The 20,713-nt window shown below is 38.3% G+C and overlaps 1 protein-coding gene and 1 pseudogene across 2 annotated transcripts in view; one reads left to right on the top strand and one right to left on the bottom strand.

Annotated features, from left to right (window-relative positions):
• The window catches only part of LRP2 (LDL receptor related protein 2), a 199,123-nt gene that overhangs the window by 122,444 nt on the left and 55,966 nt on the right, over window positions 1-20,713 (top strand). For both annotated transcript variants that reach the window (XM_043576972.1, XM_043576970.1), the window contains exons 35-46: window positions 314-491; window positions 2,633-2,846; window positions 4,163-4,396; window positions 5,973-6,161; window positions 9,041-9,961; window positions 10,094-10,259; window positions 10,642-10,800; window positions 11,983-12,269; window positions 13,138-13,341; window positions 14,443-14,685; window positions 16,897-17,022; window positions 18,367-18,486. In XM_043576972.1, the coding sequence (XP_043432907.1) occupies window positions 314-491; window positions 2,633-2,846; window positions 4,163-4,396; window positions 5,973-6,161; window positions 9,041-9,961; window positions 10,094-10,259; window positions 10,642-10,800; window positions 11,983-12,269; window positions 13,138-13,341; window positions 14,443-14,685; window positions 16,897-17,022; window positions 18,367-18,486 (3,041 nt within the window). The remainder of the gene's footprint in view (window positions 1-313; window positions 492-2,632; window positions 2,847-4,162; window positions 4,397-5,972; window positions 6,162-9,040; window positions 9,962-10,093; window positions 10,260-10,641; window positions 10,801-11,982; window positions 12,270-13,137; window positions 13,342-14,442; window positions 14,686-16,896; window positions 17,023-18,366; window positions 18,487-20,713) is intronic.
• On the bottom strand, window positions 15,312-16,877 carry LOC122481424 (annotated as a pseudogene).

Here is a 20,713-nt window from a genome sequence, read left to right as displayed (position 1 = left end):
CACTGCACAGTGCGTGATTCTTTGAAAGGGATTGACCATTGATGTAGGCAATTTCTTAGTCAGTCATAAGCTTCCAAATTGTCTGACCATGGTAAAATATTCCCAATGCAGGGTGCTAGCATCCTACCCCAATAATAACTAGGAAAAATACAGACATTGATAGAACACTGGTTATGTACTCTTCCACATTGTATGTCACCAGATATTAATGATTTAGACTTCCTCCATTGACTTGAGCACATCTCGAGGGCAATTCTTTTAAATATTCAATGAAATTGTTTTATTAAATGCTGGTGTTCTTTCATGGTTGTAGGAAACTGTACTGGTCGGACCAAGGAACGGACAGTGGTGTTCCTGCCAAGATTGCAAGTGCTAACATGGATGGCACATTCCCAAAAGTTCTCTTCACTGGGAACCTTGAACACCTGGAGTTTATCACCCTTGATATTGAGGAGCAGAAACTCTACTGGGCTGTCACCAGCACGGGAGTGGTATGCACACCCTACTGGTCTTTATTGCTGAGCATGTATAGCTGATAATGATTGTTCCTTGTGTGGCTGTGTTTCCTAAACAATCTCACTTGGCCACGTGGACCAGTGTTGTATTATCCTTTTTCCCAATAACTTTTTCCCCTAGAGCAGATATTGCCGTAGTTGAATATTTTCTAGTCCCAATATTTTCTACTATGTGCATAGTTCTATATAGAATAATGTTCATTGCCATTTTCATCATCCTTTGTTTTTTTTCAAGATCAAATATTTCCATTTCACATTTCTTACTTGACTTGTAAGAGCCATTATTTCATGTTTTAGTGATTTCAATGCTTTTCTTTGAAAGTTCTCTAGGCTCTCCAATTGTAGAGACTGAAGGGGAAAAAAATGTACATACCAAGTTCCTGTGCACAGCATCCCCTCTTAGCTACATGTCATTTTCTAATGTTTTGATATGGTTGGCACATATATGAAAACTCCCCTATAGAGGTAATTTTATATTCTGCAATAAGAAGCAGAAACTATATAATTTCATTCATTCACAGATATAGTATTTGATCATCACTGTTGTGCTTATGCAATTGAGCTGGGACAAGGCACATAGAAGGTGCTCAATAATAACTTGATCAGTTAAAATATTGCTATGGATATGGAATCGAATGTGTGCTAAGTCTCTTCCTTGCCTTCTAAATAGTAGTGACTTCAGATCTGGTTTTGATGTTGGTGTTTACCATAATATTGTGCAGTAGGTTTGGTTTTCAGTTCATTATCAGTTCAACAAGTGCTAATTTCATTCCTAGTATGTATTTATCATGGTGATAAACTTGCAGGATTAAAAAGGAGCAGTGATGCTTTAAAAGCACTTAACAGACTTTGATGCCTATGTGCAGTGATGAGGGAGCTCTTGTCCCATGGCATGATTTCTGGAACAACTTAGCCTGTTCCAGACAGTGCCCACCACCTTTCTCCCTTTTTCATCTGCTCTGCACTCCTGTGTGAGCTTGTTATTTGTGTGACTCTCCATCTTTTCTCCCAGGTCAGAACCTTCATGTTTCCCCTCACTCGAATAACTGTGTCCTTATTTAGCCATTACAAAATCCTGACAAATTGTCCTCTGCCTCTTTTCTCCTGTTCTGCCCTTTTCTGCCACTTCTACCATACTGAGCCTCTTCTCTCTAGCCTTGAGTGGATGACGGCTGTCATTAATAAACCTTGCTTTCGTGATGGAGGCCTGTTACCTTCATAAAACCACAAAATAGGTTTGATCACTGCTCAGTCTATAGGAGTAGCTCCAAACACTTCAGCTGAGCATGGTCAGCTAATCTGGTCCTGGTCACCCCTTCAAAGCTCCCCGCTAAGCTTATCTTCCCTGTGCTCTAGCTTTCTGAAACTTCTGTCAGTTTCTAGGGCATAACCTGCTCTTGTAACTGCTGGGTTCCCTGTCAAGCAAGGCAGTGAGCCAAACCTCATTTGTCTCTCTTGCCAGAACTCAGCTCAAATCCTGGCACAGAAGAGGCACTTGAGACAAGTTTCTGGAATGAAATCAAACCAGTTATGTCCACATTTTATTTTTCTTCCAAAAGCAGACAACTTGTCATTTCTCATTAGGAACTTCATTTTTGTGAGCTCTTTTCCAGTTTTCCAGAGTCATTTTCACTAAGACTTGTTAGCTCTTCTAATATAACAGCATTACCCTTTGCCCCATTCAAGTCTCGTTATCTTGTCATTGAGTGGAGCATATTTTCTGTTCCCATTGCAGAAATTGTTGGTGAAAATGTGAAATGCAGGGTCAGTCAACTCCTGCGTAATGGTCTACGGTTAGATGTTGAATGTGTATCCTTATCCGGAATATCACATGCAGGGCCTAAAGAGGTTTATTTCCCTTTCCTTCACCGTGCCATTTGACAAAGTTGTTGGACTTACTTGAGCTCCAACTTCATCATCAGTGAAATAGGCATAATGACATTTGCTTGATCTATTGCTCCATGTAATTGTGAATATCACATGAGAAAACAAATAGGAAAAATCTCTGTAAAGGATAGAGTGCTATATCAATGTGAGGTATTATTATTATGAGAATGTTAGTTTTTTCTCTCATTTCACCATGAATCAGTCAATGACAACAATTCTGATCTTTTTAGATTGAAAGAGGAAACGTGGATGGTACAAATCGAATGATCCTGGTAAACCATCTTTCCCACCCCTGGGGAATTGCTGTCTATGATTCTTACCTTTATTACACTGATGAACACTATGAGGTCATTGAAAGAGTTGACAAGGCCACTGGGGACAACAAAGTAGTCTTGAGAGAGAATATTCCAAATTTGAGGGGTCTCCGAGTTTATCACAGACACGGTAAGTATTTGTCACTGAAACCTACATATTCACAAATGTATAATGCATATTCCACACATCTACACACTTACATATAAAAATACGTGCCCACACACAGACCTGTATACATACACATGCATGTAGGTTGAAATTGCCTCAAATATTTAAAAAATGATAACCCTCTCATAAACTTGGCTAAATGTCGAAGACTAATCTGGCATTTGGAAAGCCAGGTTGATTTCAGAATAAGCTTATTCCCATTCCTTCTTCATCACTCCTTACTTTGCTTTTGTTTCATAGCAGTCCCTGACATATTATCTATCAGTTTGTTGTCTCTGTTTCTCATTAGAATATAACCTCCCAGGGCTTCTGGGTGGCTCAGTCGGTGGGCATTGACTTGGGCTGAGGTCATGATCTCACGAGTTTGAGCCCTGCATCCGGCTGTGTGCTGACAGCTCAGAGCCTGGAGCCTGCTTCCGATTCTGTGTCTCCTTCTCTCTCTGCCCCTCGCCCCCTCACACTCTGTCTCCCTCTCTCAAAAATAAATACATATTAAAAAAAAATGTAAAAGAATGTAACCTCCCTAAGGACAGGCATTTTGTCTATCCTGTTTCTTGCTCTATATACAGTAACTAGACAAGTTCCTGGCACATTGAAGGTGGTCAGTAAACATTTGTTGGATACCTGCTAGGAAAATGTTAACAGGATAGAATTTTTAATCTTAAAAGGAATACTTTCTGATTTCAACATTTTTTTTCATAGATAATGTAATTTTTGATTTGCCCCTTAGATTAGCATTATGATCTAGAGGTGATTTTTTAACGTTTTGACATATTTTACAGCTTTTAGTCTGTAACTAAAGTTTATTAAACGGTTTGTTTGCTGTCTATAACCTAGGTTTGCTACTTGGCATTTGTTTTTATTGCATGGGAAAAAACCTTTAAATGTTATTATTTAATATATTCTAAATCAAATGCCCATCACATTGTTGATCATATAATTAAACGGATGTAATTTTAAATGCCAGTACATAGGTCGAAAGGGTGAAGAAAATTAGAATTTGCATACTGACCTCTCTAATTCTTCTAATTCCTATATGATTTGTGGAAAAAAACCATTGATACTCCAATCTCTATTAAATAATGGTTGTGGTACCTTTATGTGTTAGTTGTATAAGCTGTAGTTGATTCAATGCTGTTTTTATGTTGTTAACCCAGGTATTGTGTTATTGATTAATTATTTATTATTAATTATTTGATGACCCAGTATAAAGTATTTGAGATGGAGTGGCAAATATGTGAGGTCAAAAGTTACAAACTAATTTTGATTTCATTTAGGCACATCCTTCAATGGCTGTAGCAACAATGTGAATGCCTGTCAGCAGATTTGCCTGCCTATACCGGGAGGATTGTTCTCATGTGCCTGTGCCAGTGGATTGAAACTCAATCCTGATAATCGGACCTGCTCTCCATATAGTTCTTTCCTTGTTGTTTCAATGCTGTCGACAATCAGAGGCTTTAGCTTGCAATTGTCGGATCATTCAGAAGCCATGGTGCCAGTGGCAGGCCAAGGTATGCCAACTCCAATATAAGTAAGATTTCACTCTGTCTTGGGCCATGTTGAATTCTTGGTGCCATAAAGCATTTCTTCACGTTTGGATTCAGCATGTAATGAGGTTCTCTCCTGAAATAAACTGGCTCTGCCTTGAATAGTTCTCAGACATTAGTGTGCATCAGAATTGGAAAGCTTGTTAAAACCAGGTCTGGACCCCATCTCCAGACTTTCGCATTTGGTAAGTTGGGGTAGGGCCAGAGAATCTACATTCCTAACAAGTTCCCAGGTCATCTGATGTCACTGGTCCATGGACCACACTGAGAATGACAGAACTAGAGAAAGATAGAATGTAGCATGAGATTGCAAGAAGTAATCAGAGTTGGTGTTTAGGAGAACAGTTAATGGAGATTTAGGGTCAAGATTATGCTACTTAGAATAGTAATGAAGTAGTCCATAATCTGATTTGTTAATATCTGTTTGAGGAGTTGAAATAAGTTGACAGCATTAGTATCTCCTTAGTAACTGTATTTTTGCAGTACTTTATGCTTATATACAGTGAACATAGAAAATAATCACTTGCTTTCTAGATGAACCAAGAGATTTCTAGGTGTGTGTTACCACAGGGGTAACTAAATGTTTACTCGCATCATAAGGAGTGTGCCACAGGATAATGATAGAAATAAAAGATAGAAAGGGAAGAAAAAGAGTGAAGGGAATGGAGGGGTGGATGGTCAGAAGAGGTGGCAGGGTATATAGTGTAAGAAGTCAGGGAGCTTCTGGTGCCAAGTGTGCTCCTGCTTGATACTTACATTCACAGGTACTTATGACTCATCTTTGTTTACTCATATCTAGTATATGTGCTGCCGAAGCGAGCACTGTTTACTCATATCTAAAAAGTTATGGATCTAAGTTACCATCTTGTAAAGATAGTATAAAAATCAATTAATTTTTTTCATAACTTTTATTTTGAAAATTTTCAAACACAAGAAAGTTGAAAGAAAGGTACAGTGAACATCCTTATACCCTTCACCTGGATACAAAAATTGTTAATATTTCAGCACATTTGAACTCTCAGTCTGTGTGTGTATGTACACCTGCACATACATTTAGTGTTACTAGTTTCAGGTGTAGAATATAATCATGGACTCAAGTTTTTACTTTATTTTTTTTTCAATTCAATGTATTATAAATGTTTACCACAATTACTCTTGATGCTCTGTTAATTCATTGTGGCCAGGTAAAACCTCTTAAAATGGCTACCTGTATGATGTTATGATCTCATTAGTGTTTGAGTGCTTCCTTGCTTCTGTGTATAAGAAGGTGTTCTAGGCTTATCTTATACCTTCCATTCCCAAACTTATAATCAGCTGTTTCTCCCGGAAGCCAGTGTTTCTTATCATGGGAGATGGTTTTTAGAAACCATGATCTGGGTGGTAGGTGTGCTCATTGCAACTGGGAAACAGTTTTATTTTGCAGTGGGGGGCATAGTCAGAGAAGGGGGTTGGAAATGATGGTGTGAGAGGGAGGGCAAGCATTTTAAAGTTCTAGTTCAATCCAGAGTACTGTTTAATGATCTTTTCTTAAATGTTTCAGGACGAAATGCACTGCATGTGGATGTTGATGTATTCTCTGGCTTTATTTATTGGTGTGATTTTAGCAGTTCTGTGACATCTTATAATGCAATCCGTAGAATCAGACCTGATGGGTCTTCTTTTACAAACATTGTTACACAAGGAATAGGAGAAAATGGAGTTCGGGGTATTGCAGTGGATTGGGTAGCAGGTAGGTAAGCCATATAGTGATTTTATTGAGAAGTCTCTTTTTGTGTTTGCATCCCTATCATCTTGTTTTATGCCAGAAAGTTTAATCTAACACCATATGCACGACAAAAATATTTTTCTAGAGAATTATTAGTATTATTTAAGATAAATTGAATTATGCTTTTAGACTAAGCTATACTTTTATTAAGTTAATTATAAGGTACTTCCGTGGACAAATTCATAACAGCTAATACATTTTGTTCTATTATCAACATAATCAGAACTGTAGGCAAAATGATTAGAAAAATTATGTTGATTTGTTTTTTTTCACACTTAGATTAGCACCTAATTTCTAAATTAGAAATATCTAAATGAAAATTTAGGATATTAAATAAGGATATTAAACTATGTGAACCATAAAATGACAATCATTTATTTCAAAGCTGAACAATTTTATTAAAGAAAATTTTTTTAATGTTTATTTATTTTTGAGAGAGAGAGAGAGAGAGGGAGCACGAGTGGGAGAGGGGCAGAGAGAGAGGGAGACACAGAATCCAAAGCAGACTCCAGGCTCTGAGCTCGAACCCACAAACCTCGAGATCATGACCTGAGCTGAAGTCGGATGCTTAACTGACTTAGCCACCCACGTGCCTCAAAGCTCAGCAATTTTAACTGACAAATTCTTAATCGCTTCCTCTTATTAATGTGTTAAAACCCTTTGATTATTAGGCACTTTCTCTGTTTTAATTTTATTGAAATTTATTTTATTTTTTATAATGAAATACATAACATACACTTATTAATATTCTAAACAACTCTAAGAATGTAAATATGATCTCCAGGTGGTAACAGGACCTCTCATCACTGACTTATTCCCTCGTTAGCCATTGTTGAAGCTCTCTTCAACCCCTGCCTGATCATAACCCTTGTTTCTCCTTTGATATGCTGACATTGAATTGGTTGGTAACTATCCTCACATGTGACTTGACATTTTCCCACTCTTGCATATAGCAAAATCACCTGCTGTTTTTTATTTTATTATTTTTTAAAGTTTTTATTTAAATTCCAGTTAGTTAACACACAGTGTAATATTAGTTTCAGGCATCATGTACTTACTTTTAAATTAAATTTTAAATTAATTTTTGTTTAATGATATACTGAGAAACAAATGTATTAAATGTATTATAATTTTTAGAATATGATCCTATTCTATAAAAAATTGGTATCTATATTATGAAAATCTAAGTACTCTAAGAGTTTATTGTAAATAGTAAATATCATAGTATGGTTAGATAAGGGTTTAATTGGGTTCCTAAATCCCATTTCTGATTACAAATTCCTATATTACTTTTGAGAGTATAGCGTCAACAGTCTATGGCCGATGGGCCAAATGCAGCCCACTGGCTGTTTTTAGTTCCACAGTTTTATTCAGAAATAGTTGATATACATCACTGTATAAGGTTAAGGCATAAAGCATGATAGTTTGATTTTCACATATTGTGCACAATAATTCACAATAGGTGAAGCTAACATCCATCATCTCATATAGATACAGTAAAAAGGAAAGAAGAAGAAAAAAAATATTTCTTCTTGTAATGAGAACTCTTGGGATTTACTCTTAAATACTTTAATATATACCATACAGCAGTGTTGACTATAGTTATTATGTTGTACATCGTTAGTACTTATTTTTTTATAACTGGAAATTTGTACCTTTTGATCATGCCTGTTTTTGTAAGTAAAGTTTTACTGAGACACAACTGTGCCTGTTTGCTAATGTATTGTCTATGGCTGCTTTTTGTGTTTACAGTGGCAGACCTGAGTACTTGTGAAAGAAACCATGTGCTCTATAATGCCTTAAATATTTACTATCTGGCCCTTTTTGGAAAAAATTTGCCAAGCCTGGATTGAAGGATTTAAATATACAAAGAGTAGATCAGTAACATATTGCATATTGGCCTGATTTCTCCCGAGCAATTTTGATTCAGACCTAGGAACAAAATAGATGTTCCTTGGTAGCAGAATTGACAGTTCAACAATAGGCTTTTGACTACATGGAATCAATATGGGATCACTATCTACTCATACTGCCTTCACACCATTGTGGGTTTTTTTTTCTTTAATTTATATTTCAATTTTTATTTTTGAGAGAGAGAAACAGAGACAGAGAGACAGAGCATGAGCAGGGCAGGGGCAGAGAGAGAGGAAGACACAGAGTCTGAAGCAACTCCAGGCTCTGAGCTGTCAGCAGAGAGCCCGACGTGGGGCTTGAACCATGAACCGTGAGATCATGACCTGAGCCGAAGTCAGATCCTCCAACTGATTGAGCCACCCAGGCGCCCTCCCCCCCCAAACAGCATTGTTTCTTTCTAGCATTTACATTGTTTTGTAATGTCAAAAGACAAATGGGTTTTTGTTTTGATGGCTGTAGAAGGTCCATGTGATGAAAACTGCTACACTGGTTAGAGTATACTATTAACTCATGTTAATTCTAAGCACAAAGAGCTCTTGATGACATTGATAATGTCAGAAACTGCTGGCTTTCCCTCTTTACTCCTTTCCTCATGTTGGGAGTAGAAGATATGTCATGATAATATGTATTAGAGTCTTTAGAGATTTAGGTGTTAAACATTCAGTTGCACGTTCTGAAAAATATATTTTTCAGTAGAAAGTGGGTTATCACGTTTGCTATAAATTCCAATCTGCTTTAGAAGCTGAAGGTAGGCACTATTTCTTTAAATTTGAAGAAACAATTTCTTTAATAAATAGTTATTATCTTGGAAAAGATAACATTTACTGATCCAAACCTCAACCTTATATATTTTGTTCTGAATTTGAAAGGTACCCTCTTTTTCCTTCTTGGTTTTGCACTTACCAGCATGCTCTTTCATTTTCCTGCAGGAAATCTTTATTTCACCAATGCTTTCGTGTCTGAAACACTGATAGAAGTTCTGCGGATCAATACCACCTACCGCCGTATTCTCCTTAAAGCCACAGTGGATAGACCCAGGGATATTGTTGTAGACCCCAAGAACAGATATCTCTTCTGGGCTGACTATGGGCAAAGCCCAAAGATTGAACGTTCTTTTCTTGATTGCACTAATCGAACTGTGCTTGTATCAGAAGGCATTGTCACACCACGGGGGTTGGCAGTAGACCATAGCAATCGCTATGTTTATTGGGTTGATGATTCTTTAGATATAATTGCAAGGATTGGTATGGAGGCAGAGGTGTCTGAAGTGATTCGTTATGGCAGTCGTTATCCAACTCCTTATGCCATCACTGTTTTTGGAAATTCTATCATATGGGTAGACAGAAATTTAAAAAAAATCTTCCAAGCTAGCAAGGAACCAAACAGCAATGAATCACCAACAGTGATAAGGGACAATATCAATTGGCTAAGAGATGTAACCATTTTTGACCAGAGTGTTCAGCCCCGGTCACCAGCTGAGGTCAACCACAACCCTTGCTTGGAAAATAATGGTGGATGCACCCATTTCTGCTTTGCTCTCCCTGGATTGGACACCCCTAAATGTGGCTGTGCCTTTGGAACCCTAGAAGGTGATGGCAAGAGCTGTGCCATTCCAACAGAAAATTTCCTCATCTTTGCCTTGGAAAATACCTTGAGAAGCTTACACTTGGACCCTGAGGATCATAGCCCACCTTTCCAACCAATAAGTGTGGAAAGAGTTGCTGTAGACCTGGCCTATGACGACATAAGTAACAGAATCTACTTCACACAATCTTTAGGATCTGGAAACGGTCAGATTTCATATGTCAATCTAAATTCAGGGACCAGGTCTTCCACTGCCATTATTTCAGGTAAGAGCACTTCAGGAGCAGCTTATATTGGAAATTGACACAGTGTAATCAACACATGTGGATGACCTAGAGGTTCTAAAATGCTTTTTGAGATTCTAATACCTCTGTGTGTGTTTATTGGTATATGTCCAGGTAAAGGGAATCCTGATGGCATTGCCTTTGACTGGATCAATAGAAGAATATATTACAGTAACTACACCAATGAGACAATTAACTCAATGGCCGAGGATGGGTCTAAGCGCGCTGTGATAGCCCACGTTTCAAAGCCAAGAGCAATTGTTTTAGATCCTTGTCGAGGGTATGCTATGGTCTCGTTTATCATATTTCTGTATGTTTATTTCTGGAGGGAGTGGGGCCTGAAATTATATTATGCTCCTAGACAGCCAACATTTTATTGGCTTGAAACTCTATAGCTGTATATTCAAGTGTGAAAGAGCATGAATGATTTTGACTAGGAAGTAACTCCTGTTGATGCTGGAAAGGCTGGCCGCTCATCAGGAATCAATGTTCTGACTCAGTAAATCCCTTTTAGGCAAGTTGTGTGGGTGAGAATGGAGTGGGTTTCATTTGCCGTATTAATGTCAAATTTTCAGGTAAAGAAGACCGCCATTCTTTTAACCTTTTTAATTATTGTGAGCTTCCTTGTGGTGAATTAATTATGACTCCTTTTGGATGACTAGGTACATGTACTGGACTGACTGGGGTACCAATGCCAAAATTGAGAGAGCCACACTGGGAGGAAATTTCCGGGTACCTATTGTGAACAGCAGCCTGGTCTGGCCCAATGGGCTCACTCTGGACTACGAGAATGACCTTCTCTACTGGGCAGATGCTAGTTTGTATGTGTCTTTCATTATTCTTGTGGGTGTTGATAAGAGTTCTTGTTTCTACTTCTACAGGAGGGATTTGCATAATGTGATGAAAATATAATATGCCAAATAGACATGGCCAAAATGTAGAGTCACAGTTTTATGAACTATGTCTCAGCTTGATGAATGTACCTGTGAAAATTGGTCTATCATGAGATTGAATAATTATGAACTAGAAAGCATCTAAAGACACATTACTATAATTTCAATTATAATTACAAATATAATCACTCAATTTATAATCTCCAGGCCCCATGTAACTATTATAAAATATGAATGACTTTTAAATTCACATTGATATTAAGTTTCCTCTGGGCTTTAGTCTTACATATCTTGTTAAAAACATTTTCCTTTTGTCTTTGACTATTGGTCATCTTCTCAGATAGGTTTTTCTCAGCCAATTTTGCAATGTTTTCTTATAAACCTTGGTCAATTCTAATTTTATATGTAACTTATTTAAGTAGCCCTGAAATTACATTCCAGTCATCTTAATGGTACAGCTGAAAAAAATGAGATGATTTCATTTATTATTGTTTCCTTGTCAGAAATCTTAAACTTATTTTGCTTATTTTCTTAAGATTTTGGTCTTTTGACACTAAGCACCTAACAATCTCATCTTTTCTTTATCTTCTCATTTGAAGCAAGCAGTGATGTTTAAGTGTCTAAGTTTGGATCATTTTAGGTAAATACCTCAAAGGACTAGGTACATACCTCAAAGGACTAGGTAAATACCTCAAAGGACTAGGTACAATTGAAACGGTCATTAAGGGAGTAGGAAGGAATAAGTAATTCACATTTCATTGAGTGACTAATATGTCTAAACATATGTACTAAATATATACTAAACATTGAATTCCATGCTTTGCATGTATTATTTCATAATATTCTCCTGTTCCTAATTTCAGCCTGGTTCCCTGTGTAGGCTTTCTTATAGGCTATATTAATGTTTGGAGATCAGTGATTTATACAGGCCATTGTTTCATAAGCAAACCAAGACCTTCCATCATTGGATGAAACTTTTTTTCCTGCTTTATGCTACCCTTGAAAAGAAAGTTGGGGGCTTGTGTAAAGGGATGGTTGGAATGGTTAGCATTGGGTTGCCATTTGAGGAACTTATTTCTGGATTGCAACATGTTTCTTGCTTTATTTTAGGCAGAAGATTGAGCGCAGTACTCTGACGGGCACACAGCGTGAGGTCATTGTCAACAGAGCCTTTCATCCTTTTAGCTTGACTCTCTATGGCCAGTACATTTATTGGACTGACTGGAACACAAAAAAAATTTACCGAGCTAACAAATATGATGGGTCAGGTCAGATGGCAATGACCATGAGTTTTCCCTTCCGGCCTAATGGTATTCGCGTTATTGTGAAGAACCAACAGCAGTGTAGCAATCCTTGCAGTGAGTTTAATGGAGGCTGCAGCCATATTTGTGCACCAGGTAAGGCATTGCCCATGAAGACCGAATCATGTAGTGTAATAGTGCTGATGACTGGTAGGGAAGGCTGAGTGATACTCAACTCTAAGAGGTGAAAATCAAAATTCTCCTTAATTTCAGGGTAATTCATAAAATTTAGGGGTTTGTATGTTTAGAGGAAGACTTTGATAGGTTCTATTTGATATGGAGCCCTCTTAAAAAAGGCAATTTTAACTCAAGGTTGATGGAAGTAGAAACATGGAGTCTGTGGCCGCCAAACGTCATGAATTAAATAGAAATTCCATGAATGAAGGGCACCTGTCTTACTTCGGCTCAGGTCATGATCTCACTGTTCGTGAGTTCCAAGCCTACATAGGGCTCTGTGCTTACAGTGCAGAGTCTGCTTGGGTGCCTCTCTCTCTTTCCCTTCCCCACTTGCTCTCTCTCTCTCTCTCTCTCTCAAAATGAATAACTAAACTTAACAAACTTTTATAAAAAAAAAGAAATTATATTACTGAGCTTACCTCCCTTATGAAAGGATTTACTTCTTCCACGTAGGAGGTACTATTATAGTTTGATATTTTATAGTGTGATATTATGTGTTGCATAGTGTGTTTTATAGATAGCAACAGGTTCATAGAAAGATGCATCTTTTGGTACTACTGCTTTATAGATTTTGCTGAGAAGGGAGAATGGTTGAAGGTGAATTAGCTGTATTTATTAGAATTGGTGGTTGTTCTTCATGGAAAAAGGACTCAGAATATAGTTGAGAGGTCAATGGGAAGAGTTTCTATGGCTTGTCTTGTAGCGCATTTAATATAGAAATATTGCCACTGCTATTCTGGAGGGGAAAATAAGCAAATCCTTTGCTTTTTCGGCAACTTTTTTTCAGGTCCAAATGGTGCCGAGTGCCAGTGTCCTCATGAGGGCCACTGGTATCTGGCCAACAACAAAAAGTACTGCATTGTGGACAATGGGACACGGTGTGATAGCTCCAAGTTCACCTGCCTCAATGGGCACTGCATCTCAGAGCAATGGAAGTGTGACAACGATAATGACTGTGGTGATGGCAGTGATGAGCTGGAAATTGTCTGTGGTGAGTTGGACTCTCAGAGCTTTCGTTAGGAAGCAAACTTGTCTTTATGCCGTGTTTTTGGTGCAGAATCCTTCTGTGTGTGCGTAGGTTTCAATTTTGTGCCAGTCCTGTTAGAACTGAAAACTGAGAACGCAGACTATTATATCACATAGAAGCTGGTATATCCGCCAGGGAGTAATGTATGATGTTTCAGTAGGAAGCACTTCCTCCGTGGTTGAGAGCAAAGGTGCTGGAATAAAATCCTAGCTCTGCCATTTGCAGTCTATGAAGCCATGGAGAAGTTACCCAGCCCTTCTGAGCTTCACACACCTCCTCTGGAAACTGGAGGATTTTTGTGAGGAGAGCGACAATATATAAAAAACACAACATGGGGTTTGGTGCATGTGAAGCATGACTTAGCATGGAACTAAGAACTCTACTAGGTGATTGTTATCATTTTATTAATTTTCATAGCAGAAGGGTCATTAATGATTTATTGAAATCATTCAGTATTCAGCTTCCATCTGAATGGGGTGAGTAAAACACTGGAAGTTAGCTACCTTTTCCCAATAGACTGTAGGGGCTGAGAGTTTTATTTTCCCTAAAGAGATTGTATTTGCATGCTTTTCTGTGATTGAGGTAAAATTTTAAATTGAGATGACAGAGAATAACATTTGCTTAAGATAACTAATTTACTTTAAAAACATACACAATATGTTTTGATTAATCTAATTTAAAGTTTACCTCATTTTGCACACAGTCCATTTTGCAGCCTATTTTGCTTTAGAAGGTAAACTCAAAGTACCCATTTTATTTGAGTGTATTTTTCTAGAAATTAGGATTCCTAATTTGTTTTTTTTTAACATTTATTTATTTTTGAGACAGAGAGAGACAGAGCATGAATGGGGGAGGGTCAGAGAGAGAGGGAGACACAGAATCTGAGGCAGGCTCTAGGCTCTGAGCTGTCAGCATGGAGCCCGATGCGGGGCTTGAACTCACGGACCGTGAGATCATGACCTGAGCCGAAGTCGGACGCTTAACTGACTGAGCCACCCAGGCACCCCTCTAATTTGTTGAATGCTTTAATCAAGAAGTCTCGTCAATGTCTTTTCTTCCTCTTAGCTTTTCACACCTGCCCTCAGACAGCCTTCACCTGCGACAATGGGCGATGCGTCCAGTATCATTACCGCTGTGATCACTACAATGACTGCGGTGACAACAGTGACGAGGCAGGGTGCCTGTTCAGGGACTGTAATGCCACTTCGGAGTTTACTTGCAATAATAGAAGGTGTATCCCTCTTCAGTTTGTCTGCAATGGCATAAACAACTGCCATGATAATGACACATCAGATGAGAAAAATTGCGGTAAGTTCACCAAGTACTTACCATGGGAGCTCTGCTAAATTGGTTCCTCTGTTATTTTAACATGGCCCATTCACTCCATAACCTATCTCAGACCTGGAATTAGCCACTTATCCCAAGAGACCTCATTCCTTTTGTAGATTTAGAAATTACCACAGTGTTGAGTTGCCCTTTCCTTGGCTTTCATTGCTTCCTGGGCTTTTCAGTGTACTAGAGCTAGGAAATACAATTTTTAAGGGAGAAATTATATTTTAATTTAAGATTAAATTTTTTAACTTATATTTTATAAATCCTATCTCTTTTGTGCTTAAAATTGGTTTCTGATTACATTAACATAGTTACTTTATTGCTTTATTCTACAATAATTTCAAAATGCCTATAATAATTTCAAAATAACCACACACATAATACTACTACCAGTAAATCTAATCATAATCTAAGATTTTAGATCCCTCTTGTTCTTAGATTATGTCCTGCTAGGGATATGTAGCCCAAATACTGGTTTTTAAAGTCCTTTGAATTTTTTTCCTCTGAATTGTTATGCTATTAACTTGATGCAGTGTTTGCTTATGTTACTGTTTCCAAATTTTAGGAATTGCTTTCCTTCTGTTTTTATTTCTTAGTTTTTATTTATACAAACTAATGTACACGGTTCATGGTCAAAATTGTATGATGAGTTACATTCACAGTAGTCTTTCCTCCTTGTCCTCTCCACCCCACTCACTCTGAAGTATTCTCAATTTAACATTATTTTATTAATAATAATAATATTATTATTATTTGACACTGGCTGAAAGAGAACTTTCTATTACTTTTATAATGCAGAAAATTCAACAGTATCCACTTAGGCCAGTTTGATGGCCAGTTCCTTCCCCTTTGCCTTTTCCAGCTTGAGCCATCGACTTTGGTCCCAGGATGTTGCCTTCCCAGTGATGGTGGATCTCATCATATCTGTCATTATAATTGGTCCTGATGTCTTTCACCAGCTTAGCCAGAGGTCCTTTGTCTTCTGAATTAACCTGTGTGACGTTGACAGTGGTGCAGGTTGTCGTGTGGACCAGACATCCCAGCCTGGCCTTCCCCGTGATAATGCAGTAGGGAACCCATCTTATGACACAGGGTAGGCAGGAAGACAACCAATTCAATGGCATCCACATCATGTGTAATCCCTACTGGCTGAGCCTTCTTATTATCCACCAAGGTGGTGACAGTATTAACCCCGGCTCCAAGGACAGGCAGCCTCTTAGTGGGCACATCCCCTTTGTTGGCAGCTTTCTTCTCAGCCCGGTCCAATAATCTCTGCTTCTTCTCTTGCCTTGCCTCTGGTCTGTATTCATGGACCAGCTTAAGCAGTTGAGTAGCTGTCCAAAGCCTGGGTAAACTGGTTAATCATGGGAGGCACTTTTTGATGTTTCTAGAGAATAGCCCTTTGCTGCTGCAGCCGGATATAGCTAGGCCATTTGGCAAATTGACTGAGGTCCCTTTTGGTCTGGATGTCCTGTCCGATGCCAAAATTCTTGGGACTTTTCTGAAATGAGGGATTAACCACCTTCTTGGCCTTCTTCACAACAGCAGGGGCTGGGCCACCTTCTTCCCCTTAGCCATCTTTCCTTTCAGCATCTTGGATGCCTCGAGGAGGGACTGATTATTGTTTTTTATTATAAGCATCTCTCTTATTACACACACACACACACACACACACACACACACACACATTGTTTTTCTTACACATATTGTTTTTCCTGCTGTTTTGAATCTTGCTTTCTTACTGTTAACATATATGCTGGAGATCATACCATCATTACTTGTCAATATATAGAGCTCTTCTTCATTCCTTTTTACAGCTACATATTACCTCATTGTGTATATGCCACAGTTTATTTAACCAAGAGTTGAGACTCTTGTTGATGAGTTAATTAAATAATTAAAATTAAATAAATAAATAAATGAATAATTAAAATAGATGGTTTGCTACAAAGTAAGCGTGCTCCCTTCTCCCCTGCCCTTACCAGCTAGAGATACCTCTTTTTATTCTAGAATCTATGGTGAAACAACTGTCATGGTTATTGCCTCCGTGATAGCTTTAAAAATGCCCCCCTTTCGGTCTTCCCAGCTATTTTGAGTCCAATAGCTCTATTTGTGTGGACGTTGTTAATGCTATATATATATGTGTGGTAGATACGTTCCAATATTTACCTGGCTGTCTTTTCTAAGCTGAACGTGCCTGCCTGCCTGGATATGTAAAATGTCAGACTACGAATATTTGCATTCCTCATTTTTACTTGTGTGACGAAGACAATGACTGTGGAGACATGAGTGATGAAAGCCCTGTTTTCTGTGGTAAGATAAACTTGTTTCTCTTTCTGTGGTTCCCGTGACGCATGTCTTCCGCTAATACATAGATATATGGTCTGGGTGTTTGCACTTTTTGTCACTGGAAATTGACCTCAATGGTAGATGCAGTGGGCAGTTCTTTTAGGATGTGATGAGAGGGGCAGTCCCACTCTCTGTTTTCTGGCTGGTTGGCCTACATATTTCTTCCAGAGAACTGCTCTGACACCTGACCTTTTACAGTTGCAGAGCTATTTCTCCCAGAGACGAGGGCCTTTTGTCTTCAGGAACCCCAGGCAGAATTTGTATGTCAAGTCCTTATATTTACTCCTAATATGATTATAATCACCATTAGTGAATGAAATACCTTTTCTGTCTTTTTAATATGCTTGAGTTTCAGAAATCTTTATTCCATATGTAGCAATTTGGTTCAAATATTTTTCCTGGGCTTGTAGACTGATTTAAAAGGCCTTTCTTAAGCTTGATAACTATTACTATAAATAGATGCATAATTTAAGAATTTAATAATTCTCGCAAGGCCAGGGTACAGTCTGAAAGCGAGTGTCAGTTGTAGTATAATAGCAGCAGGAGGAAGCAGAATTCAGGATTTAGCCATCAGACAGGGACACATAGATTGGAGACAGGGCTGACCTTTCAGGGACCTCTGCAACCTCATCAATTTTACCCCTGGAAAATCATCAGATATTATGGATCAAAGCAAGGGAGCCTCGTAGACCAGAAGATTTCTAAGACTTGATTCTAGTTCGTACCCACATTAACAATTTAGAAAATACATCTGAACTAGAGTTACCTATGTTTACACAAGACAAGAATCAATATTCAAACATAGGCAGTGTCATTTACTCAAAGGTCCCATATAACAAGGATGAATAAGAACACAGATGTGCTAACTTTTTAGAACCATGGTCTCAACACAGCCAAAGGATGTGTGTGTAGTGAGCTCAGATAGGGTCTTATGTTGTTTTTGCTTTGAATATTATTTCAGTAGAATTTATTTCATTTTAGGTTACAGCAGAAAACATAGAACTAAGTCTTCTTATACATTATTTGTGGTTTCCTGTGTCAAACAGATATTTTAACAAATAAAATTTACTTTTGGGTTTCTAGAATCTAGAAAGAAAAATTCTGGAAAACTGAAGCAGTATTGCCTGTCTTCTCTTTCTCACCTACATCTCCCTTCCTGTGGAAAGTTTATAAAAAACCCTTTTCCCAGGCCTCAGTCTTCCCTCCCTGGCACCTGTTACTTAGTTCAGAGATATAGGCAGATGGTTAAGAATGATGGGAACAAGCTTGTGTTTTACTCCTGGGTTTTACCTTCTTTTCATCCTCCAGCTGCTCACACATGCAACAATGAGGAGTTTCACTGCACGTCTGGACGTTGCATCCCCAGACACTGGTACTGTGACGAGGAAGCAGATTGTCCTGATGGCTCTGATGAACCTGCCACTTGTGGTAAGAGAGTAATAAGCAAGCATGACAGGCATTATGATGCAGCTAGAGAACCTCTTCCAGCTACTTCCACACACAGAGTTGGCTCATGGCTGCCTAATGTTTGTACTCTGCTCTTACTCTCAGTTAAGATGATGAAACCACTCAGCAGACATTCATTAAAAACCCATTTGTGTAGGGTACTGTGTGGGGAGCTGATCAGGGTGTGGAGGTTGCTGCCTAATAATCATGAAATGAGATTATGTTGGTGATACCCTAATACTGTGCCTGGCTTTTAAACTCCATTAATTTTAATTGACTGTGAATTGGAATTTCTGAATTTGTTTGAGTTCTGGCCCATAAGGCTGTGGGAGGATCCAAGAGTGATTGGAATTATCATATATATGGGGAAGGGGCATATTATGGGCACATGTCCTCCTCCAGTTTAGGTGCCGACTTATGAAAGGTAAGGTCCCAGGGTCATCTGAGTTTCCCAAGAAGTTTCAGAGACCCTCTGGTTGTATTCCTGGAGACAGTTGTGGCTATTTATTTGGGGGGTGCTATTAACCTTAAAAGTTCTAATCTATATCCGTGCACATTTTTTTAATATAACTGTCATTGCTTTTTTATCTGGCAATAAATCAGTCTACAAACTATGACCATGGCTGGCTGCCTGTCTTTATAATGTTTTATTAGAATGCAGCCACGTTTCGTCTATGGCTGCTTTTGTGCTACAATGGCAGTGTCAAGTGGGTGTGACAGAGAACATATGTCCTGTAAGCCTAAAATATATGCTATCTGGTTAAGAGAGACATATGCTATCTGGTTGCACAGTCTTCACATTCCTTTTTAATGGCAGTATGATATTCCATTGAGTGGTTATATTATCTTCGAGTTAACTGCCTCTATTTTAAGCACTTCGATTGCTTTTATCTTTTCCCTTACTATAAATAGAGCGGCAGTAAAATCATTATATATAAAGCTTTTTATTTGGGGGGTATTTTCTTGGTACCATTTTCATAATTTTACAGCTGAATCCAGACTGTTTTCTATTCCCGTTTTCTCTCAGGTTCAAATACTGTGGCTAATAGTTGGAAAGTGGTTTTTGACGCTCTTTGCCAAGTTCTTTTTTCCCAACATTGAAAGTTTTGTAGAAAGCAAAGGGCATGTAGAGTTGTGAGGATCTATAAAGGAAATAAATAACTGTTAGGTGAGTAGAATAGTGTTAGAGATTGGTTTAGATATATGAATGATTTGTTCAAATATATGAAGAGTAAGTATAGTTTCCAGACTTCTCCATGGGAACCAAAGTCCATAACTGCAGTTGGTACCAACTGCCTGTCACAATGAAATAAAGATAAATGCAGAATCTATATAGGAATACATTCTCACAATATGAAGGAGTTTTACTTTATTTTTATTTTTTAAAAGTTTATCTATTTTGAGACAGATGGAGGGGGGTGGTGGAACACTTGGGGGAGGGGCAGAGAGAGAGGAGAGAGAAAAAGAATCCCAAGCAGACTCCATGCTGCCAGTGAGGAGCCTGACGTGGGGCTCGAACCCAAAAATAGTCTGATCATGACCTGAGGCAAAATCAAGAGTCAGTTGCTTAACTAACTGAGCCACCCAGGCACCCCGGGAGTATTATTTTAAAGAAATAGTAAGATGTACACAAAAAAGCGAAATTTTCATTTTCTTAGACTTCTCTAATCTCACTCCCCAGAGATAATCACTGCGAAGGGTGAGTGTGAATTCTCCTTACCTTTTTCCGTATATCCTAATATATAGTTTCAAAAACACAAATGGAGAGCTCACTATGCATATTTGTCTGCAGCGTTGCCCATTTCAGCTTAACAACATCTTTTCAGCACTTTAGCAAACACAGAGCTACTTATTCCTTTGCCCTGCCATCTCAAGGATGGACGGCCCGTGTGTTGTTTCCTTTTCTTAACTGATGGATGGTGAGGATATTTCCATTTTTTCACTATGAAAAATAATACTGGAATGAACATCCTTTTAGAAACCTCTTGGTGCATATGTGGGAAGATTCTTAAAGGCTGGATTTCTAGAAGTGTGCTCTGTGTGTGTGTGTGTGTGTGTGTGTGTGTGTGTGTGTGCCAAAGGGACCGTGTCTCTTTGTAGGCTGTAGTCATGTGTACTCCTTCCTTAGCAGCTTATGAAAGGTCCTGTTATCCTTACTCTTATCATTGGGCTGCCTTTTTCATAGTTAAAATTTAATGTACTTTGCCCT

The sequence above is a fragment of the Prionailurus bengalensis genome, chromosome C1 (genome assembly GCF_016509475.1).
Source record: "Prionailurus bengalensis isolate Pbe53 chromosome C1, Fcat_Pben_1.1_paternal_pri, whole genome shotgun sequence".
Classification (NCBI taxonomy): domain Eukaryota; kingdom Metazoa; phylum Chordata; class Mammalia; order Carnivora; family Felidae; genus Prionailurus; species Prionailurus bengalensis.
The sequence above is the reverse complement of the archived record's forward strand: the minus strand, read 5'-3'. Positions and strand labels throughout refer to the sequence as shown.